Source organism: Epinephelus fuscoguttatus, linkage group LG12 (genome assembly GCF_011397635.1).
Source record: "Epinephelus fuscoguttatus linkage group LG12, E.fuscoguttatus.final_Chr_v1".
Lineage (NCBI taxonomy): Eukaryota > Metazoa > Chordata > Actinopteri > Perciformes > Serranidae > Epinephelus > Epinephelus fuscoguttatus.
Window position 1 is genome coordinate 24,809,391 of NC_064763.1, and position 24,739 is coordinate 24,834,129.

At 40.7% G+C, this 24,739-nt stretch overlaps 2 protein-coding genes across 5 annotated transcripts in view; both read right to left on the reverse strand.

Moving 5' to 3' along the window:
- The window catches only part of ltbp3 (latent transforming growth factor beta binding protein 3), a 57,122-nt gene extending 51,506 nt beyond the window's left edge, over positions 1-5,616 (reverse strand). For all 4 annotated transcript variants that reach the window (XM_049592321.1, XM_049592320.1, XM_049592322.1 and 1 more), the window contains exon 1: positions 4,903-5,616. In XM_049592321.1, coding sequence (XP_049448278.1) covers positions 4,903-5,140 — 238 coding nt within the window. In that variant the 5' untranslated portion in view covers positions 5,141-5,616. The remainder of the gene's footprint in view (positions 1-4,902) is intronic.
- Positions 5,617-17,192: 11,576 nt separating this feature from the next.
- Positions 17,193-22,269, reverse strand: si:ch1073-224n8.1 (zinc finger protein 70). The gene is made up of 2 exons (XM_049592330.1): positions 21,094-22,269; positions 17,193-20,940 (listed from the first exon to the last, which is right to left on the reverse strand). Exons 1-2 carry the CDS (start codon positions 21,809-21,811, stop codon positions 19,994-19,996), a joined length of 1,665 nt encoding a protein of 554 aa, XP_049448287.1. The 5' UTR covers positions 21,812-22,269; the 3' UTR covers positions 17,193-19,993.
- Between the last annotated feature and the right edge of the window lie 2,470 nt (positions 22,270-24,739).

Genomic DNA, 24,739 nt, shown 5'->3' on the forward strand with positions numbered 1-24,739 from the left:
TGGTGGCCGAGCCAACTCTCTGACTCCACAGCACTGCGTGGTGTCAAGAAGGAACAATACTGTCAAGGCGCTACAAGTAGGATTCACTTGACCTCGATTAAATCCAGCCTGCTCACTTCCACATGGGCAAACCAATGAAAACAGCTGGAGAGGCAACATCTGTGTAACCAACGTCAACCTCTCTGGACTGCAAAACTGTGTGTTAGAAGTACCACATCATACAACTTAGAGACAATAACTTGCTCCTGACTTACTACGTCCGCAAAGGAGGTTTTGATTTCAGTTGGGTTTGTTTGTTTGTCAGCAGGATTATGGAAAAACTACTGGCTCGGTTTTCATGAAACTGGACCAGGAAGAGCATATTAAATTTTAGAGCAGATCTGAATCACAGGGTGGATACACAAGTTATTTTTCATGTTCGTTAAAACACATTCTCACTCTGACCTCGTCACATGTTGACGTTTGGTCACAGACCTTTCACGTCCAGATATGACGTACGTGAAAAGTACCCTGGGTGCGTTGGTTGTTGACTTTCTGAGACGCTGTGCCGAGTTAAATCTGTTACATGTATTGTCTTCTTTCAAAATACACTTCTGTTTTCACAGGAAATTTACCAATTACATACTGTCTCTTTCAAAATAAAAGCACTACGCCGGTACAACAATGTGGATTTACATTTTTTTTTCCTCACAGCTAACGCACATAGTTGGGTTTAGGCAACGAAAACACATGGTTGAGTTTAGCAGTAAAAGTATGTGGATGGGTATAGGCAACAAAAACGTGGTTACGTTTAGGCAACAAAAACACATGGTTAGATTTAGGCAATAAAAGAATGTGGTTAGGTTTAGGCAACAAAAGGAAGTGGTTGGGTTTAGGCAATAAAAGTATGTAGGTAGGTTTACGCAAGAAAGGCACATGGTTAGGTATAGGCAATAAAAGAACATGGTTAGGTTTAGGTAACAAAAACAAGTGGTTGGGTTTAGGCAATAAAAGAACGTGGCTAGGTTTAGGTAACAAAAACAAGTGGTTGGGTTTAGGCAATAAAAGTATGTGGGTAGGTTTAGGCAACAAAAACAAGTGGTTAGGTTTAGGCAACAATAACACATGGCTAGGTTTAGGCAACAAATCACGCGGTGAGATTTAGGCAACAAAAACACATGGTTAGGTTTAGGCAATAAAGGCATGTGGTTAGGTTTAGGCAACAAAAACACATGCTTGGGTTTAGGCAACAAAAGCACGTTGTTAGATTTAGGCAATAAAAACGTGGTTAGGTTTAGGCAACAAAAACACGTGGTTGGGTTTAGGCAACAAAAACACATGACTAGGTTTAGGCAACAAAAGGAAGTGGTGAGGTTTAGGCAACAAAAACACATGGTTACATTTAGGCAACAAATCACGAAGTGAGATTTAGGCAACAAAAACACATGGTTAGGTTAAGGCAACAAAAGCACGTTGTTAGGTTTAGGCAATAAAAATGTGGTTAGGTTTAGGCAACAAAAACACGTGGTTGGGTTTAGGCAACAAAAACACATGACTAGGTTTAGGCAACAAAAGAAAGTGGTGAGGTTTAGGCAATAAAAACACATGGTTACATTTAGGCAACAAATCACGAGGTGAGATTTAGGCAACAAAAACACGTGGTTAGGTTTAGGCAATAAAAGCATGTGGTTAGGTTTAGGCAACAAAAACACATGGTTAGGTTAAGGCAACAAAAGCACGTGGTTAGGTTTAGGCAACAAAAGCACGTGGTTAGGTTTAGGAAAAAAGAACAGGTTTTGGCTTTATAATCTTACAGGATGCGAACACCGCTCTCTTGAGTAAAAGTCAGTGTTTAATGGACCCATCAACCACCACTACCGCCCGCCCTACTCGGACTTTCGCCTTGTCATTGTCTGATGTTGCAGCTCACTGTCTAAGCGCCGGATTTTGACAACTTCAGAGTGAGACAGGGCTGTTCGTTAACATTACGAGATGGGGCTTTTGGCCTTGGTGAAGGTCTGCACTCTCAGTGTTCCTCAAGTTCTTACCAAGTCCCTTATTAGCTTTCAGCCACAGATGAATGTAAGGCATTTCTTAAGACAGTAGCTGGTCCAGCCACAGAGTCCAGATTTCTCCTTAGTCATTCCTTCGAGGTCCCACAGTTTAATATACTCAGCGTCATACTTGCGTTGGGCCATGTCGTCGAGCTAGTTTGCTGTCTCTTTCAAGTAGCTGTCCGTTAGTCACTCACTCTACAACAGAAAATGGCACTTCAAAATAAAAACTCCTTGTTGGAAATTCACTGTACAAAAAAATAAAGTGTTTTATCACAAACTTGACACATTTGCAAGTCACTTGCTGTCCATTCAGAATGGACCCATGACCCACCAGTTGGGAACCACTGGCTTAAGAGACATTTTTAACTCAGTAGTACTGCATCTTAGCTTCTGCTTTAAAATCCACCCACACAAACATGACTAGTAAACCCTGGGAAAAAAAATCACCATTAAAAATTTAGGATAAAAAACAAGGGTTTTAAAGTTGGACAGTTTGGGGATTTGAGGAGTGTTTCAGTTGCGTTTGCTTCATTTCCTGAAAAACTGAGGAGACAGGAAGATGGTTCTGGTGCCAGTGTGATGTCAACAGAAATATGAAGCTGTTGCATCACATTAAGCTGGCTCTGAAGCACAGCTGTTATCTATTATTTATCATTTTAGACTTGTACCACACAGGAATTTAAACCAATCTATGTTGCATTATTTTGGTGAAAAGTGATAAAGAGACTCATAATTAACATCTGCTGGTACAAAGAGAGAACTGACCGGCACTAAATTCCACTACAGACATGTCAATGAGAAGATGAAGCTCCTTTTTTATCATAGATGAGCAACTCAGACTGTCATTCAACATGTAATATCTTATTCTCTGAGTGACTAAAAGAAAAGAGCGGCAGTGAAATCCAGTCCTGGGCCTGAGACTGCGAGGCTCCACTTCTCACCACAGCTGATCTGATACAGCGCAGAAAGGCTCCACTCATGCCAACCAGACACTGGAGTCGGTGGGGGGAGTATATAGATCTTAGGAGTACATTTATATGCTATGTAATGAGCCATGCCTCAGTAATTAAAGTGCAACATGGAAACATTTTCCAGCGATGCAGTGGAGGGTAAACCCGGCTCACCTCGCCTTAGCTACCTATTTATTTGTGGAGCAGAGTTTATACTCGCTTGACATGAATCTTAATGACATGTATTCATAGTGGATCTGAGCAGCTGGTGTCAAACTGGTGTGCGCTATAAAGAAGATAGGATCTTTTTATGGGAATAAAGGCCTCAATGATTTAGCTATACTGTACTCAAGCACTATTTTGTGACACAGTATTTGTACTATATTTGATTATTTCAATTTAAAAGACTTTCTACTTTACTCCATGAAATTACAGAGGTCATATTTGTACTTTTTACACAAAATTTGACAGCTGTACTTAGAAGATATTTGGCAGGTGCATTGGTATAGATTTCGGGGGGTACGCTGGATACACACTCCCCATCCAATGTTTAGAACATGTGTGTATGTATCCCCCTTACTGAAAACAATAATTTTGACAAAATTAAAGACATTTACACCACAAATTGATGTGGAAAAGGCACAAACTGGTGCATAAAAATTTACCACAATGCCGGAATTTAGTGTTTAATGCTCAAATTTTCTGCAGGAGGACCCCAAATCTCTCCATTTCATGTTTTTTGGAATATTTTAGTTTAGTTTTTCAAATATACAAAGCACGCAGTCACAAACTGACAGTACACAAATGCCAATTTCACATTACGAATGCTTCGAAAATAAATTAACAGACAATAAAACAAAGTGGCACGTAAAAACGCAAATAAAAATGTTACTATGAAAATTAAGTCGTACACTACAAAATTATTGGGGAAAAATGTGTTATACTACGCTATTATACTATTATAATACTAGTGTGGTGACAATACAGAGAACATGCAGACAGTCATTAAATCATATGAGATGGGAAATTCTCCATATAGTTAATAAAAGGTTGCCATATTTTATAGGGAGGGTATCTTATTCTTTAGTGGGTACGTTATTTTCTCTAGAGGTATGTAACTATTCACTTCTGAGAGTCACAGCTATCCAACAGGCAATGGGAGATCTGACACTGCAAAACATTTTCGGCAATAGACAATAGGATTTCTTTAAGCTTGATGAAATAGCTATGTCTGATATTAGAATTTAAGAGGTTGCCCAAAAGGCATACCTCCAGATCCACTGGGAAAGTGACAGCGTCCCCCACAAAACCTATGCCCTTGTTACAATGTTAGCTTCCTCACCCTTTGAACCAGCTTCACTTTATCAACACTTTAATACTGAAAGACACTGAAATGACACTGAACTCAATCTGCATTGGGAGCACTTTTACTTTTAGGCCTCACTGATAGATAATAGTCCCACTGCTGTGTTTTTACTTAAGGAGGAATCTGATTGCAGGACTTTTCCTTGGAGTGGACCAAAAGTTTCCATTTTTATTTAATTAAGCAGTTAGTTTTTCCACCACAGCCTTATGGTAATATTAAAACTGTGCCAAGTCTGACCATTTTATGGAGTTTCATAGCAGTTATAGCACTTTTATTGTCTGATTTAACCATTTAAAGTAGTTGTTCCTCCAGGATATGTCTGAAATACAGCTGAATGTGATCAAAAGTTACAGTGATAGTTGATTATCTTGACAGGACATAAAGCATATCTCCATAAGAAGTGTGTTTATGAGCACCAACAGGCCTCCCTCAGCTCTCCAGAGGCACCACAGAGGAGAAAGTATAAACCCAGAGGTCGGAGCAGCACCATTAGTTAATCGCAGCGGCCTAATTATATCCCCTGGTAAATAAACAGCATTGTTTCACTCACCGACCCTGAAGCCCTGTCCGATGAGTGTGTCGGCCGCCTGCCCGTTCTCCGCTATCAGCGTGGTGTTGTTGCCCTGCTCGCAGGTATCCTGACACTGTCCCTTCAGGCAGATCCGCTTGCAGATGAGAGGAGCGATGACCACCTTGAAGCGCTCCCGTGTGGAGGAGCGCTCCGTGCACCACACCAGCCTGTGGACGCTCAGCCAGATGACAAGCAGATGGGAGATCAGAGTGGGCATCCTGGCATCCTTCACTGCCCTCCACAGAGACCCGGGGACATTAAATCACAAAGCTGGCGGCTTCAGCTCCAGATCAGAGGCGCCTGCTTTGTTAACCGAGGCAGATTTTTGACGTCTCATACGGCGGAGAAAAAAAAGCGCGTCCTCCCCTCCTGTTTTCTCCTTAAGGGAAAAAAAAATCACTTCCCTCGCGTTCCCAAGTGATCCGTCTGCAAAACCGACACGTCTGACATCTTTAAGAAGTTTCTTGTTGCCCTTGTTGCTGTGAGATTGAAAAGTTGCCCTCGCTTTTTGTCGCTCTTCCTTCTTCTTCTCCTTCTCCTTCTCGCCCTGTTGCTTTGGAGAGTTGGAGAGAGTGCGTATGTGGGTTTAGGAGAGAAAGAAGGGAGGAGAGGGAGGAGAGGAGAAGGGGTGAGCCAACCCTCTCTGGAGAAACCTGGCAGCGGGCCAGCCAGGCGGTGCAGGAGCAAAGCTGAAAGTGGTTTCCTTGTTGGTTATTTCTCCCTAACACCCCCTCCTCTGCTCTCTCCTCCTCTCCTCTCCTCTGCCGCCCCCGCACAGACCCCTCTGTGCAAATCATAGCTGCACAGCTGTGTGTGTCACTCTGAGAATAAAAAAAATACTGACATGTAATATATCGTACTTTTATGTTTGGGTAGTTCCTGATTTATAAAGGTATTAAAATGAGCCCGTGACTATGGACACTGATCAGTCAGCAACCCCTCTTTACTAATGACTGCCCCTGGACTTAGGGACCTGCATCATCTCTGTATTACTTATTAGAAAATATATTGTTTTATTTGTTTGATCAGCTCAGTGTTGACACCCAACCTCATCTATAACTTAAATATAACTATAACACGTCAATCAAAAGAAGTCTTTAAAGTTTCAGGCTTCAGAAGTGGCACCAAGTCATAGTTTTGCAAGTCACAAGTAAGTCTCAAGTCCTAAATTGAGCATAGTTAGTTCAGACAGGACACAAAGTCAAGCTCAGCTCATATCCCAGCTAAATCAGCTGATCACAAACAACAGCTGATTGATGGAAGGGAGTCAGCTGATAGATCACATGATTCCTTTCTATGCAACCAATTGGCGAATCTCATTCAGGGTGCCCTGTTTAAACTGCTCTGGCCTACATGGAAGGGCAGGGAGGATTGCTCTATTTGCCACAGTCTTTCCTCGTAGGTGCAAGGAAGGGCAGAGAGGCCCCAGATCAGAGCCATACCATCAACTACTGGAAATAAATTTTTGTTTGACTAAAGTGGTCCTGACTGTAACATGTTTAAGTTAATGGGGTTTTTTTTTAAATCACGTTATTATTGTTTGCTCAGAAAGATGAGGTGAATCACAGAGCAATGAGTTCCACTAAATACCACATGCAGTTATAATTAGCAAAGTGAGTTACAGTGCCTCCTGCATCTACACTGAACAAAAATATAAACGCACCACTTTTGTTTTTGCTCCCATTTTTCATGAGCTGAACTCAAAGATCTAAAACATTTTCTATCCACACTAAAGACCATTTCCTCACAAATATTGTTCACAAATCTGTCTAAATCTGTGTTAGTGAGCACTTCTCCTTTGCCGAGATAATCCATCCCACCTCACAGGTGTGGCATATCAAGATGCTGATTAGACAGCATGAATATTGCACAGGTGTGCCTTAGGCTGGCCACAATAAAAGGCCACTCTGAAATGTGCAGTTTTATCACACCGCACAATGCCACAGATGTCGCAAGTTTTGAGGGAGCGTGCAATTGGCATGCTGATTGCAGGAATGTCCACCAGAGCTGTTGCCTGTGAATTGAATGTTCATTTCTCTACCATAAGCCATCTCCAAAGGCAGTTTCAGACAGTTTGGCAGTACATCCAACCGGCCTCACAACCACAGACCACGTGTAACCACACCAGCCCAGGACCTCCACATCCAGCATGTTCACCTCCAAGATCGTCTGAGACCAGCCACCCGGACAGCTGCTGCAACAATTGGTTTGCATAACCAAAGAATTTCTGCACAAACTGTCAGAAACCGTCTCAGGGAAGCTCATCTGCATGCTCGTCGTCCTCATCGGGGTCTCGACCTGACTGCAGTTCGTTGTCGTAACCAACTTAAGTGGGCAAATGCTCACATTCGATGGCGTCTGGCACGTTGGAGAGGTCTTCTCTTCATGGATGAATCCCAGTTTTCACTGTTCAGGGCAGATGGCAGACAGCATGTGAGGCGTCGTGTGGGAGGGCGGTTTGCTGATGTCAACGCTGTGGATCGAGTGGCCCATGGTGGCGGTGGGGTTATGGTATGGGCAGGCGTATGTTATGGACAACGAACACAGGTGCATTTTATTGATGGCATTTTGAATGCACAGAGATATCGTGATGAGATCCTGAGGCCCATTGTTGTGCCATTCATCCACGACCATCACCTCATGTTGCAGCATGATAATGCACGGCCCCATGTTGCAAGGATCTGTACACAATTCCTGGAAGCTGAAAACATCCCAGTTCTTGCATGGCCAGCATACTCACCGGACATGTCACCCATTGAGCATGTTTGGGATGCTCTGGATCGGCGTATACGACAGCATGTTCCAGTTCCTGCCAATATCCAGCAACTTCGTGCAGCCATTGAAGAGGAGTGGACCAACATTCCACAGGCCACAATCAACAACCTGATCAACTCTATGCGAAGGAGATGCGTTGCACTGCGTGAGGCAAATGGTGGTCACACCAGATACTGACTGGTTTTCTGACCCCCCCCCCAATAAAGCAAAACTGCACATTTCAGAGTGACCTTTTATTGTAGCCAGCCTAAGGCACACCTGTGCAATATTCATGCTGTCTAATCAGCATCTTGATATGCCACACCTGTGAGGTGGGATGGATTATCTCGGCAAAGGAGAAGTGCTCACTAACACAGATTTAGACAGATTTGTGAACAATATTTGTGAGGAAATGGTCTTTAGTGTGGATAGAAAATGTTTTAGATCTTTGAGTTCAGCTCATGAAAAATGGGAGCAAAAACAAAAGTGGTGCGTTTATATTTTTGTTCAGTGTAATTAACAGCAAGGAGGTAGTGTTTTTTAAAGATGAAATAAAGTTTAAAAACTGAACTAAGAAAAGAAGAATCTGGTAACTCTAGTTTTATGGCTCACTTTGGCGCCCTATTTAAACTGCTTTAGCCTGCCTACTTTTGCTGCTTCCTCTGCAAGCCACTTTGCAACCCGCCTCCACCCCAGCTCCTCCTTTTTATGTTGTTGATGCTGCTCTGTTCCATCCCGGGGGTCTTTGCTGCTGCTCTTCCTGCCTTAGGCTTTCCATGTAGGCGCATGGAAGGGCAGGGATGTTTGCTCTTTTTGCCACAGGCTTTCCTCATTTGCATGTGGAAGGGCAGAGAGGTGTGCTCTCGCAAGTGGAAATAAAGTTTTCTTTGAGTAAAGTGTTTGTGACTGAACTTTGGGTTTTGAGACTAAACAATTCATTACGTCTTCACATAGTTTAACGGCACTTAAACAACAGAGTGATAATATATTCAATTTGCAAAAATCATCAATGCCTTTTAAAATTTTGATGTATTTGTTAAAAAAGTTTGGAAGTTGATGCGTTTCTTACTGTAATGTTCAATCTGCATGTTTTGCGTACTGGAATTTGTTTATTGTTGACTATCATGCAGTTTTTGTGTGTGAACTAAATTATCTTCAATATTTTTGCAACTGGGGCTCAGAAAAGTAACGTTAGTTTTTCATGGTTCTCTCCTGAAATTGACTGGATGTTGCCAGATTGATTTAAACAAAGTGAATCATCTGGGGAATTTAGTGTTGACTTGCTGGGATTGAATAATGTTAGCTGATTCAGGAAATTAAGGAAAATTAACTAATTTGCGGCACACTTTTTCAATAACATACCTTTCAATTTTTGGACTGTGGGGAGGGTTTCAAGTATTTTCAAACCAAAAGGTTCAAGTCCAAGTGAAGTTATGAGTCACTTGGTGTTAAAGTTCAGGTCAAGTTGGAAGTCTTTTTTGCTTATGTTAGGTCTAGTTTTCACATTTGTGACTCAAGTGCAGACCTCTGTCAAAATGTGCAGGCATATTCTGATATGGGTCGTCAGGGTCATGCTGAGGTCAGCAGTCTCAGGAGTTCCTCCACCTGTATGGATGCAGCTGGGTGGACATCTGGTTTTTGTCTCAGGATGGTTCAACATTCAGAGAAAAATGTGACATCTGCTCTACAGCTGCACAGACGTGTTTCATGTTGGGATGAGTCCTCAGGTCAGTTTATCTGATATCACTCATCATGTCAGTTTATTGCAAATTTCACTCTGATGTACAAACTGGCAAACCACAAAAATAATTTCTGTTGCCCTATGCAACATGTCAGACGCAATCACCTCTTTTTCCAAATATAGACAAAAACCTCAACGCCACAATACCAAAATAGAAATACACCAAATTTAAATCAAAAGTTCACCACCAAAATTTAACCTAAATAAAAGTGATAAGCAGTAAAACTTAGATTCATTTAGATTACCTTCGGGCAGATGATACAGGATGCCCATATTTAAACTGAACCATTTTAAAAATTCATTGGTGCCAACCTCAATTAAGATTTTAAATAATGTCCCTTGATGCTTAGAGGCTGTGTTGTGTTTTGTTTATGGTGCTCCGTTGTGTGTTGGTGTTATGTGCAATACATGAGTAGCTGATTTGCAATACTATTATGTGTAGAATGTTTATATGTTTTTTTTATATAGTGTATGCTTTTCATTTCTTCTGGAATATTATTGTAAAGCAGCAATGCCTTAGTCCAAGACAAATTTCCCTACGAGTAAAATAAAGTGTATCGTATCGTATCGCATTGTATCACACCATACCGTATCGTATCGCATTGTATCACACCGTATCATATCATAACATATTGTATTGTTTCACATCACATTGTATTGCATTGTATCACACCGTATCGTATCATATCGTATCAAATAGAATCGAACTGTATTGTATCGAATCGCATCACACCACATAGCACGCCATTGTATCACACTGTATCGCAGTGTATCGTACCGCATCACATCGTATCGTATCGTATCACATCACATCGTATGGCACCGCATGCCATTGTATCACACCATACCGTATCAAATAGCATCACATCACATCATATCGTATCATATCATATCCTATCATATCACACCGTATCGTATCACACCGTATTGTATCGTATGACACTGCATGCCATCATATCACACCATATCGTATCGTATCGTATCGTATCACATCATATCACATCGCACTGCATTGTATCACACGGTATCATCTTGTATCATAGCATAGCGTATCATATCGCATCCTATGGCACTGCATGCCATTGCATCACACCATATTGTATCATGTCACAATGAATTAAATCAAAAGTGAAAGCCTTAATTAAGTGAATAAAACCTAATAGATGTTTTGTTGTTACGGGCGGTCTCAATACTCCATACACTGGTGGTTGGTTTATACTTCAACAATGCACCATGAGCTTCCTGTGTGTAAACCTTTTTGCAAAGTTAGTAACTAGTCAGATAAATTTCAATGAAGATTAAAAATGTCCTTCAGAAAGTATAAAAGATGTAAATAAAACCATGATGTAATACAGTAAAGAAAACTAATTAACTGAGCAGAACATCTGATGTCATTTCAGCTGAACTGTGCCACTTCCGTCAGCATCAACCACACACAACAGTTAAAAATGTGAAGGTCTGGCACAGTTAGGATCACGGGGCCCAGCCATTGTTTGGATTCACGTGAGAAAGGGGTGAAAATGAGAAAGAGAAAATGAGAGCGAGTTGAGTCACTTCCTCTCCAAAAAGTGAGTGTTTACCTTCAGTCTCTGAGGAAATGACTGCATGTGGCTGCAGAGAGTTCACAGGCCGCTCTCACATTTCTCTCTGCCTCTGCTACTCGCCATCACTGCATCATCGGCTGCCAAGAAACACACTCACACACACACACACACACACACACACACACACACACACACACGCACGCAGAATGCAAATACATTGTAGGTCACGCATAAACTATCCCCAAGTATTATTATTAGTACAACATAATCACTTCCCTTCTGGAAGCTGAAACCTTAGCGTCACTCATGACACTAATGACAAACAGTGGACAGAAATAAACAGCTGTATTACACAACCTAAAGATAAAACCAGCTGTCAACACAGAAAGTATCTATCTGATGATGGTAGTGGAAGTATTCATAACTTTTATGTAACCAAAAATATCATTACCACAATGTACTAATACTGTATTACGTATAAAACTCTTGCATTCAAAGTTTTATTTGATTAAAAGTACATAAGTAGAACAGCAAAAATTAGGCTACGTAAAGTTTCGAAAGAAAAACAAAAGTACTCAGTATGCAGCAGAACAGCCCCTGTCAGTGTATTTTAATTTTAACACTATTTTGTTTGAAGCAGTGTTTTAAAAATCCTTCCCTGCAAAGTACGGAAGCCCAGAGAGGCAAGTAAGGATAAAAAATTTGGTGATTCATTTTCTAAAGGCCTTTGCCCATGGAGTCGTTTTTTTTCATCCAACATTGCCACATGTCTAAAAATAAATTCGACCTTACGTTATGTCATGTAGGCACACTGAGTCCATCAAAATTTTTGAAAGAGGTTCAGTTTTTTGTATTTTTTGCGTCCGTCAGAGCCTTTAGAGACGTTTGACCAAGAATCAGTGAAGAAAAAGTGGCGGTGGGACACAGCCGCACCAAGACAGAGAGATGGGGTGCACAGAATCCTTTCGTGACTCAGATAACTCACATTCAACAGGTCAGACAGTAATATAGTACAGGTGGATGATTAGGAGGATGTGGAGGACAGAGAGGGAGGACAGCTCTGCCCCTTCATGTAGCCGCAATGCCAAATGAAAGACAGGAAGGGGGTGGTGATTGCCTGACAGGTAACTCCAGTGGAGAGAGGCAAAGGAGGAAATGTGTCTTTTAATTTTGTCACATTTTACAAATTTTCACAATAAATAGAACAATACCACGCATCAGAATCAGTGTGCAAGGATTGTGTGTGTAATGATTTTTTTTTTTTTCAGATGACGGATTAAAAAAAAACATCCGAAAAAAAACTGACTCAGTGTGAAAAGGCCTTAAGTCTGATCTAAATAGTTTTCTGACTTGTGTTTATGACTTAAGAACAAAGGAGGAAAAAAAAGGTTTGCCCGGATAATCTTTCTTAAGTTCCTTAAAACAAAAAAATCATCTGTGGGACAAGTGGGATTAAAAATGTTTTGCCACGATCACTTCTAAAGTATCTTTTTTTTCATCTGTGAAAACAGGTGGAAAAAAAGGCAGATAGCAGAGGATTTTTTTTTTTTTTACGTGTTTGTTGTTGTAATACTCATTTTGGCCACAAAGGGCTCAAGTGTACCACTACCCCATATTCTAAATAGGGTTAGAAGCATTTATGTGTATGTTTTCTTCTGGGTGAGTTTTAATCTCCCCATGTACTCTAAACACAAGGTACATATACTGTGTGCAAGCAGGTTATACACCAATCAGACAAAACATTAAAACCACTGACAGGTGAAGTGAATAATTTTGATTATTTTGTTCCAACGCATTGTTCTGCTGGGAAACCTTTGGTTCTGGCATTCAAGTGGATACCACCACCCACTCAAACACCGTCACAGACCAAGTACCCCCCCTCATGGCAACACCACTCCCCAATGGCAGTGGCCCCCCAGCAGGATAAAGCACCATGCCGCAGCCACACTACAAACATTGCTCAGGAATGTCCCAAGAAATGTGACAAAGACCTCAAAGTGTCCACCTGGCCTCCAAATTCCCCAAATCCCAATCTGAATGAGCATCTGTGGCACGTGTCATTAACCCACCTCACAACCCACTGGACTAAATGGATCTGCCGCCAACGCACTGGTGCCAGACATCCTGTGTCCATGCCTCGCCAGGAGGCCCCACCTCTTATGTAGCATTACATAACTTCCTTAACTTAACTTTACTTTCTTTCTAAGTTCCTTAGAAAAATTTCCTCTGTTCTTAAGTCATAAATACAAGAGAGAAAACAATTTAGATCAGACTTAGAAAATGGATCAGCAGAATTTTTTTTTTCTCACTTACCTGAGAGGGCTTCCATAGAAAGCAACTACTTTTATCTGTAACAGTAAATACATTTTTTAAAAATGTCAAATGCAGTGTAGTTAAAAAAAAAAACGTAATTAGTAGTATAGTACATGATAATTGTATAATTATGTATAATAGTTAGTTACATTCTGCCAATATTTTTCTAAAGATGACATGTTATTTACCTTCAGCTTGTTTATGAGCATGTTGAGAAACATGTCAATAAGCATGTATATAATAGCTTTCACATTTTAGAGTGCAATTCAAGAAGTTTTAAGCTCAGAGCAGGTGGACAATATTTTAAGTCTAACCATGGGACCCATTTTCAGCAGTTCGTGAGTGCTTTCTGTCAGATTTCCTTTCTCCTCTCTGTCTGATGTCATAATTAAAACTGTTGTGACTTGTTTAGATGCACTTTTCCCTCAGCAGCCACAGAGGTTTTTCACTGTGTTATTTTTTCATGAATCACAAGCTCGGCACTGTGCGAACTCCCACTGCTGCGTTCAGGGAAATATTGTGTTTATGCACCTTCTGCAGCACTTGCTTCAACTTGATGTCATAACTCCCATTTGTGGTCTGTGTTGTTGGGACACGTTTGCAGCCAAGTGAGACTTCAGGTTAACTTTATTTTGTTTTAATGAAAAGAGTGAAATCAATATGTAGGCTCATCATTTTTGGATCAACCAGACGTAGTTGGTCCTCACACCCACTGGGTCAGAGTTTTGGAAGTTAAAAAAAAACAAAACTGATGTGTCTTATTCCAATCAGATTATCAACATGTAATTTAGCAGGTATTTCTGCAATTCCTGTCCCACCGCAACAACAACAAAGACATGACAGCAATAAGAGCCATAGTCAGGTCTCAGATTATGAAATATTTCACAAGCACTGCAATAATTTAGACTTCAGCCAAAAAGATTTAGTATGTCCCAATACATAGTATGCCAGAAATACCAGGATGTTCTACTGATTTTGTAGTATGCACGCCAGCATGCTTTTCTGGCAATGGACGATACGTCACATCGACTGAGCTGCAAACAGATGACTAGTCGAACAGTAATAATAGGAATATTGATTGTTTACTGAACAAAATAATCATAAATATTACAAACAACAAAAGGACATTACTATAAAAATAACAACGACAGAGAACTGCAGATAAAACATTTTATAATCTTCACTCTGTGCAGTTATAACTTTAAAATCAAGCTACATACATTGCAAAGTAAGAACAGCAGGGCATTCTGGGATGGTCTTTGTCTCTCTGCCAAACTCCGCAGGTGGTGTTAGTTTAAAGTTATGAGAAAGTAGTTTGTCCTGATTATGTGCATACTGCATGCAACAGTACATACTTTGATAAATAGCTGCAGTACCTACTAAAAGTAAAAAGTATGTGATTCGGAACATACCCCTGCTCTCTGACTCATGTCAAGGAGGTCACAAGATGGTCAACAAGTTGGGAAAAAACAAATATTTTTGCCCCTTTTTTTGGGATATATGTCTTTGTCTTATGTGCTTTTTTTCATGTAAAAAATGTAGATGATATTTTTCACGTCAGGCTTCTAAAATTATTCAAATACAACAATTCAGACAGTGAAAGTGGCACAAGCAAAAAAGGGTTTGGGGCCTCTGACTTTCATGATCACAGCAAGACTGTCATTTTTATTTCTAAAGTTTTCTCCTCAATCAGATGAACGGATTATGTCTTTGCGACTACCTATAATGTAATGAGTAAGAAAAAAAATCTCATGTCAGACTAGCCTTATGTTTAGAAGAGCTAAATAACAGCCTAAGGACAATTGTGGCTTATATAACAGTATGTTCATTACTACTTTTTATCTTATATCTTCTAGATGTGGCAGAGGCTTATTCCAGCTCCCTGTGAATAGATTATGTTTACATGTGACATCTTGAATATCCTAAATCCTAAACAGTATTTAATGTAAACACACTGTGGGATGGACCAGGATGATCACGAGCAACCTCTGAGTATAAGCCTGAGTCTCAGAGAGAACAAAGACAAAGAGCAAAGTGAACCTGGTGCGCTTTGTGTTCACAAGGCACAGGTGAAGTGAAGCACAATGCGGATTTTTAGCGAACGGAACTCAGACCACCTTGTTCACTTCAGAGGGGTCTGAGCTCTGTTTGCTACAAGTCCACATTGTGCTTTGCCATTGTATTTAGCCCTCTAGATCACACGCTGTTACACTGGGACACTTGAAAAGACAGATGAAACCGTGCCGGCCTGTAACGCTTGCAACGGTCTACAGCACAGAAACACTAAGGTTTTCCTCCAATTCTAAGTTCATCTTAAAACAAGAGGCTTCATAACCGCACTGCAGCGTCAAGGTAAGAACATAATTATACCAATATATATATTATATATAGTGTGAACAAAAAGAGGACTGAGCCCCCATCAGAGCTGAAGTGGACCAGAAAGAGAACTGAGTCCTCTTTGAAATGAACTGACAATGTGAACACAAAAACAAAAGTCCCTTTTCTGTTGGTCCACTTTTTGGCACACTTCAAGGGTGTTTTCACAATTCGTCCCTTTTAAAACAAACCGAACTCAGTCCTCTTAAAGTGCACCAAAAAGTGGATCAACAAAAAAAGGGACTTTTGTTTTTGTGTTCACATTGTCAGTTCATTTCAAAGAGGACTCAGTTCTCTTTCTGATCACACTATAGCCTGTTTATAATATATAATGAAGTCTTTTTTTTTTTAATGGCACTGCAGTGCGGTTATGAAGCTCCACGCTTTCAGATGAACTTAAAATTGGAGGAAAACCTTAGTGTTTCTGTTGCCATTTGATGTATTCTATATTCCACATCTGGAGACGTGCAGTATCTTCCATGAACCAAACTACTCCTCGTCTTGTGTCCTTGCAAGCGTTACAGGCCAACACGGTTTTGTCCGTTTTTTCAAGCATCCCAGGTCAACAGCATGTGATCTAGAGGGCTAAATACAATGTCAAAGAGCAAAGCGAACCTGGAGCACTTTGTGTTCACAGAGCACAGGTTAAGTGAAGCACACTGTGGACTTGAAGCGAACCAGTTTGCTTCAGAGGGGTCTGAGTTCTCTTGGAGTGTTCATATATGAGCAAAAAATGCTGAGTCACAGCTCTGAGTCCGCTTAGAGGGCTGGAAAGTGTGAAAACACCTTGACACACAAAAAGAACTGAGTCCCTTTTCTATCAGTCCACTTTTTGGTACACTTTAAGAAGACTGAGTTCGGTTTGTTTAAAAAGAACTATATGTGAAACACCCCTAATGAATCTGACCTTTCTTAGAGTGATATAATAGAGAGGTCATTTATTCTGGGCTGTGCAAGACATTGGAAAGTGACCTTCAACACTATGAATTCAGATAAAACCATAAAATCTGCAATATATGTACTTTTTTTTTTAGAATCAAAGGAAAATAAGATTATTTTATCAGCAACTAAAGCAAAACACAAAAGTTAAAAAAAGGATGAAATGCTACATGTTCACTTTTTTTTGGTTAACATCCACCCTTCTAAGCTTCTGTAATCATACCAAAGGCCACCTCAAATAGCAGTTTGTGAGTATGAACACAGCTGTCATTACTCAGCATCGGGAGAGGAGTAAGGTGTTATTTGAGACCTGTGTTTGGGCGTGTCAACAGCACCGACACAAACTGTTTGGCAACGTTTCAGTCGGCGCGAAAACTCTCCTCCAGGGTTAATGCGGTTTTCCTGTCATAATACAATGAAACAAACTGAAATGAAAGTAATAAGTGATAAACTGACGGGATGATCTAAAATTAGGACGCACTCAAGGCTTTAGCTTTGAGCTAATTGCCCTCTTGTCGATCCACTTAATAGTTTCACTGCGATTATGATCTTAAAAGAAACCTCTTCGTTTCACAAAGGGAATAAAAGCCACAAGAAATATAAAGAAGGCCCTTTAATATAGTAACATTTACAGCAGGTAACAGGATGAATGTGATGTGGGGGGTATATGTTGGACACAGATGCATAAAAAAGTTATTCATTTCACATTTAACACTGACTTTTTTTAGGAAGAAATGCCATTTCAGTTACATGCAAAGCCCCCATCTGTATGTCATACAAAAAACAATAAATATGATTATCTGGGGTCAAGTCTACCTTGGCAAATCATATTCTGGGTATACAGTAACAGATATTTAACATCTTGAGTGCCTTTTAAAATGACTCACACTTGTAAATGTACATAGAATAGTTACATGGCGATCGTTATAGCAGTATACATGGTAAATGACACCAGAGACCTACAGAATAGCTCGAGAGGCTGAGAAGATTAATGCTCTGCTGTCAACCCTGAAGCAGTGTCACGTCAGGAAGAACATCAGGGAGAGTTTTAATAAGAGTATATATAATTACACTGCATGTTAGCATACTGTTTTCAAAGCACGTTACTTTTTTTTTTTTTCTTTAAAAAGTGACATGAACTTTTCCACAAATGTTAAACCCTCATTAATCCAGATAAAACGCCTAAAACTACATTCTTATGTACAGCGTCAACGCCAGCAGAGGAGCAGATATGCACATGCAAGCACCAAAATCTGTCCGCTAGGATTTGCTAGTGACTGGCTGGTTACAATAATACAAGTCCAGAAAAAGAAAGGCTTTCTAGACCGACAGTAGCAGCTTAAACGGAAAAAAACGGAATGCTAAGATATGGTCCACATGAGAGAGAGATAATAATCAAGACTTGTGTAACATTAAAGTAGTGTTGAAGCTGTTGATCTGGCTGCATGCTGATGCCGACTGACTGCGCCCTCATCAAGTATCCAAACACATAAATGCATGTTTGGATATCTTCAGATATTCTTGCCACAGATAACTTCCACTTCACTGAAAACATTGTGATTGTGTAACTGATGAGGGCTCCGCAGAGAGACAGGAAGAGATAAGACAAGAGTGGAGTCAGGCTTCAGAACGGGTCGCTGCTGATTAAAGTGTGAAACTGGTTCATGCTTCATGAAGACGCACACACACAAGTGCAGATGTTATCTTAGCGTTTTATCTTAGAAATGGCCTCCTCAGGGTAGACTGCACAGCCACGCTACCCTCAGAAATCTGATGACTGCGGTAGGAATGGTATTCTTGTAGTCATAAACCACAGAAAACATTGATGACATCTGTGGTATGACAATAAATTTCACAAATGTGCTTTGGTCCCCAGTAAGTACAAGATTATCTGATGTGACTGGATCCACTTGTAGCAACAGTTTCAACTCATTTTCTCAACTTAATCGATAAGGTGAAGGAACCAGAGGACTATAAGTGAACAGATAAACTCTTTTAGTTTGTGACTGCCCAATTATGCACCAGCAAAATCTTGAATCATGAGTGCCCAATAGCTCAGGGGGCGGAGCAGGCCTCCCAGAGGCTATGTCCTTGCTGCAGTGGCCTTGGGTTCAATGCCAGCCCACAGCCCTTTGCTGCACGTCATCCCCTCTTTCTCTCCCTCTTTCCACTTCAACAAAAATAATCTTTAAAATCTTGAATCAGACAAGATAAAAGTGCTGCAATAACTACATACAGCACAGCAGTGAGGATGAGTACTGAGGTAGAGCTGGGAGTCAGTATAACATCAATTATTATGATGGGAGACGGATATTATTTTGGGTTTTGGTTAAATTTGCTATTATTTAGAAGGTTTTTTTTTTCCGGCTCTTGAAAGACGCATTAAAGGGGGCAACCTGTATCTCATTAATAAAGTGAGTACACCATGTACAAAAGGCAGAGTCCTTACCGCAGCGAGTCGTCCTTTCTCTCTATCTTAAACTGTCCTATCAAATAAAGGCAAGAAGGCTGAAAAATTATCTTTAAAATGATGCATTTGAGTGAAAAAGCTAAAACTTTTTGACAGTTTAATCAGCTGTTGCAGCTGAGTGAAATAAAGATGACCATGCATCCACACACTAACTGACATTTTATTTAAGTTAATAAATGTTGTGTAAAAGCACAAAATCAAAGCCTTGAAAAAAATATACTCTGATATTTGGATGAGTCAGTAATGCCCTGCTACATCATGCACATGATCTGTCCCCACATGAAGCATGAACCAGCTCTCTGGATCCATTTCTATCTACTTGAGCAGCTCAGTGTTTTGGCAAAAGCACGCCTAATAAGTAACTGAAAATAATGCAACAGAAAATCTCACTAATGTGTGAAACTACAAAAAGCTTGTGATCAGTAACGTAACATAAAGTTTGTCTTGATTATAATCCAAGTGGGAAGTGTCTTGAACAGCAGCAGCAGCAGTAGTGACTCAGCTGATGAGTGAGTGAGTGTTCAAGGCACTTATATTTTTAAAGTGAGGAAACAGCTCTTTTCCACTTCTGCCATAAATTTCCCAAATTGCTGCCGGGAAGGTAGCAAACCAGCAACTTCCTGTGCCAAGAACAACCTGTGCGCTACTGCTGCTGTTGCTTGATGAATGTCCGGACAAAAAAACAAAAACCAACTTGCTGTTGAAGAATGTACAGTGGATATTTAAAATGTTATTTTTACATCTCAGAATGTAAAACATGAAAATGCCAGACACTCCAAGGCTAGGGTTATAAGTAGCCTCATTCATTTCACCAGCATGGAACAGAGATGACCTATCCATCATGTCTACAAACTACACAAACACCTCATCCCATGTGTTGCAGCTGGAGTAGGTGTCATGATAACAACTGACAGTTACTCCTTTGATCATCCCCTACACACAGTCCACAACCGAGCTGTCATCCTCCTCAGCTCCCCACTCCCCAAACCTCATCTGAGGGGACGGAGCTGCTGGATGGAGGTTGTTAATATCATCCATGGCATCTGGGTCTGTGTCATCACTGGCTCCGATCCCCATGTGACCGCCTTCCTCCCGATGCGTGCGGATGTGTTTCCGCAGCGCCGCGGGCTCCTTGAAGCTGCGGTTGCAGAAGGGGCAGCAGCACGGTCTCTCTCCGGTGTGGATGAGCTGATGGTGTTTGAGGTGCTGCAGGCGGCTCAGGCGCTTTCCACAGATGGCACACACGTACGGTTTCTCTCCGGTGTGTGTGCGCCTGTGTTTGCGCAAACCGTCCAAGTGGCGGAAGCAGTTTCCACACTCTGAACAAGAGTACGGTTTCTCGCCTGTGTGTATGCGCAGGTGGGTTTTAAGCGCACCTGACTCGCGGAAGCGACGGCCGCAGACTCCACACGGGTAGGGCTTCTCTCCGGTGTGGATGCGGATGTGCTTCTTCAGGCTGGAGATCAGACGGAAGGTCTTTCCGCACTCCAGGCAGTGGTGAGGCCGATCACCAGAGGGCTCCCCTGCTGTGTCAGAGGCCGAAGGTCCTGCAGAGTCCTCTGCCCTGCCTGGTGAAACACTGTCTACTCTCCCAGCTGCAGAAGTCCGAGCCAACTGTTTCTGTCCATCAAGTCCGCCCTGCTGCAAGGCATCATTGCATTCTCGCACAGGTCTTTGGTGACGCAGGGGCTGAGTAAAGGAGCGCTGGGAACCTCCTTCCCCTCCAACTTGAACATAGCCAAGGTCACTGTCCCCGACTCTGTTGTCGTTACGCAACCCAGGATCCTTCCTGGTGGGCTGACCGGAGCCTGAGGTTGGTCCCTGCTCCTCTTTAATCTCAAACCTGGAAGGTCCCCCTGGTCCCTGAGACTGCCTCTCGTCTGAAGACAAACAGAAAAGGTTAACATAGAAGCAAACAAATATGGATCCATATATCCATTTGAAGAAAGTTACTGATTAATCTGCTCCGACTCAAAGTCAAAGGGCACCCAGAATACAAAGTTTAACACTCATAGTACATATTGTATACTTACCTGGTCTGCTAGAATCGGAACACATGTGAGATGTGTTGGAAGCAAAGGAGTCCAGAGCGTGGTTAGTCACAGAGCCATCTGGCTGGATTGAAAGCTGGCACATTTTGTAGTCATCCCTCGGCTCAAACCCATGCAGCGAATCATCCACAGAGCCTCCGAGACCCAAGTCCACGCCGGCTCCATTCACATTCCTGGCGTTCTGGTGGTCCCGGTCCAAGCCTGAAGTCATTGAAGCCATGGAAGACAGCGATGGGGCGAAAACAGACTGACTGATGGACTGTGGGCCTGTGTATGAGATCTGCAGCTGGTCTATGAGCTTCTGAGCACTACACAGACACTCCTGCAGTGTCTTCAGCTCCCTCTCTGACACCTCCAGGCGCACTTTGAGTCTTTCATTCTCTTGTTCCTTGTGTAGCAACTCCTGCTGAGTCTCATTGAGCACAAGCACCACTTCGCCCAGGAGAGTGTCAACAGCAGCGGACATGGCAGTCTGAATAGTCGGGGCGAGGCGTGATTTCAGCGACGTTACGGTCATGCTGCCCTGCGAGGCTCCGTATGCACCCTTGTCTGCTTTCCGATCGTAGCAGGACTCGACCCCGGTCCTCTCCGGGATGTTGATTATACTTTGTTTACGGTTTCCACTGTGGACTGAGCTGTTGCCACTATTTGAAGGAGAGGAATCCATGCTGCCAGCATAGCCTGTCCTCCTGGAAGTCATAATTTTAATGTAGTCAGCTAGCTTTAATTCAGTTAGCTAGTGGTAACGGGGTATGCTAACGTTCAGGGCGCTACTAAAAAATGTCAAAACTAACTGGATTACTTGTGCGAGTTTTGTTGCTGAGATATATTTGAGTGAAGTGGCACCAAATTCATCCGCCTCATTAGCTGTTTAACTGGCGTCGCTGACAAAAACAATGTAGTCAACTCTTTGCTGGGCCTCCGCTAGCTAACATTAGCCTGTTAGCTTTAGAGCCAACAACGCCACTCGGTCAAAGACGCACTCTTGCAAGGACTGTAACTCTGCAGGAGACACGTGCCGAGGGTCTTTAACGGCGTTATTCAAGTCCGTAAATTACTGTTCAAAGACTTTGATACCATGGCCCTCAGCAGCGACTCACCCATTTCCAGTTTGTGCCTGCAGAGCTGCTGTGACTGTGCGCTGAGGCCTGTCGCACAGAAATGACGTCAGCAAAGGAGCGCAGCGACCAGGGTGCACTGTGCCCTGCGTATTGACTTCAGGGAGAGCTTTATCCCTCAGCACGGCATTTTAAAGAATCCAGACTAATACTTTAATTAAATTACCATCTGCTGGTGTTACGTAGTTAGATTACAAAATGAATGTAATTATAATCAGTTACAGTTACTGAGAAAAAATATGTGATTAAATTACAGTGACACATCAAAGAATGTTGGTGAATACAAAATGAGTTAAATCCAAATTTTGTTAACATAATCTATTTTCTCAGGGCATGCCTTTTTTTATTGACATACTGTTTAATAAACTAATAATGTCAGATATTACAAGACAATCAAAAAGCCAATAATGACAAAACGTTTGTGATGCTGTGTCAGTAGAGATGCAGAGTAACGACAATTAATAGAAAATAGTTTGACACAAAAATAGAAGCAAAATTCAACAATCAAATTATTATAATAAATATAAGACATATAATAATCTGAATTTGAGTACTTGATATTCATACCTCTTTTTTTTATATAATTGAAGTTTTTATAGCATTTAAATACAAAGGAAAACACATACATTCAGAAAGAAAAAAATACATTGAAAGGGGAAAAGTAAATAAATAAATAAATAAATAAAACATAAAAAAGATAAGTAAATAATAATAATAATAATAAATAAAATAAAATAAAAATAAAATAAATAAAAATAAAAAATAAAATAAAATAATTATGATGATGAAGGTGTGTGCATGTGTGTGTTTGTGTGTGTGTGTGTGTGTGTGTGTGTGTGTGTGTGCGTGCGTGCGAGTACATGTGGTGTGTGTGAATGCATCATGTACACAACATCTGTCCCACACCAAGTTATCAGAGCACTTTGTCAAACAGAAAAAATTACCACAAAAAACAGAAAAATAAATAAATTACTCCGAAAAACAGAAAAAAATACTCAGAAAAAAAGGGCTTTTTTAATTTGTCAAGCGAATGCAATACGCTTCCGTACTTTAAAGCAAAACATGTAACAATATTCCCAAACATAGGCTATGTGACAGTTAAAGGGAAGCACAACTATAGAGCACTTTAAAAAGATGTACCGACACAGTATTTTTAGGGAGGTATGCAGACCAAGAGGGGTGATGCTGATGGGTTGGTTTATTTATTAATCTGGGCTTGGTTGAGATGGGGTTTGTATATTTAATATCTAAGATTGTTGTTTATTTATCTATAATGGTTGTAAATATGTTTGGGATGGTTGTTGACAATATCTTTTTTTAAATGAGATATGAATACTGAGAAGGGGGTAAGATTATATAAGTGTACATTTCTTCCTGCTCCTTTTCGAGCGCATCTGTAGTTTTGTTTTTATTTTTTGTTTTGCTGGAAATTAAGTTATTCATTCATTCACATGTTGTGGTCTGGCCTAAAACTTGCCCCTTTCTTGTTGACCTTTTTTGACACTATCTCCAAAGCTTATGGCTGTAACATTGTGCCTTCTCCTACACTTGGTATTTTTGGTACATTCTCAGTTCTAGATCATTTCAATATCCCTGCTCACTTACAGAAGGTCATTGCCTTTTCCTCCCTGTTAGCTTCTATTTAATGGAAGGATGTGACCCCTCCGTCACACAGCCGATGGCTCAAAGATGTTATACAAACAAACTAACAAATTAAGGAATAAAAAACTTGCATCATGATGTACATGATGTATGAAGTACATATAGGACAGACCGTCTAGAGTAAGATCATAGTTCCAGGACAGGTATAGATTATTCACATACTTGATTAATGGGTCCTGGGTCCTGTAAAATCTCTTGATGGAGCTGTTGAGGGTGCATCTGATTTCTTCCAGCTTGATATTCATATTTGTTTTTCCTTTTTTTTGTTTTATGACTTGTCTGTTTCACTGTCTTTTCCTTCCATTTCTCTCTATATTTCTGTAGATGTCTGTACTTTGACATTTTAGCTTGCTTTTCTATCTGTGGGATCAATAAAGTTTTATCTTATGTCATCTCATCTCATCTTATTAATGTCCTGTCAGATAAATGGAAAAATCTTTGTAAATGAAGTGATAAAAAAGTTAATATGTTGATTATACCATTCATTTATTGCTTTGCATCTTTTCTCCGTGCAGGAAGGCTTTCTTATGGCAGAACCTATTTCTGGACATTTTTCAGCTTTATTGCCCAGTTTAAAACATTTGTCAGAAAAGTAATCAAATGTAGTAAGTTACATTACTTTAAAGTAATCAAACTTGTTACATTGCTTATTACATTTTAACAGGGTAACTACTAATCTGTGATCTATCAAATTTCAAAAGTAAACTTCCCAACACTGTGTACAATGCTACTTTTGTTTCAATTAAATCTTGCATATTAAAAAGTTGACTTTTTAAGAATGCCTCACAATTAATAAAACTTGCTTTGTAAACCCCACATTCACATATTCTTCAACTTTCCTCCTGTCT

Coding starts and splice junctions, on each gene's coding strand:
- si:ch1073-224n8.1 (XM_049592330.1), bottom strand. CDS start 21,811: ATGACTTCCAGGAGGACAGGCTATGCTGGCAGCATGGATTCCTCTCCT. Junction 20,941..21,093: donor TTCCGATTCTAGCAGACCAG/GTAAGTATACAA, acceptor GTTTGTCTTCAG/ACGAGAGGCAGTCTCAGGGA.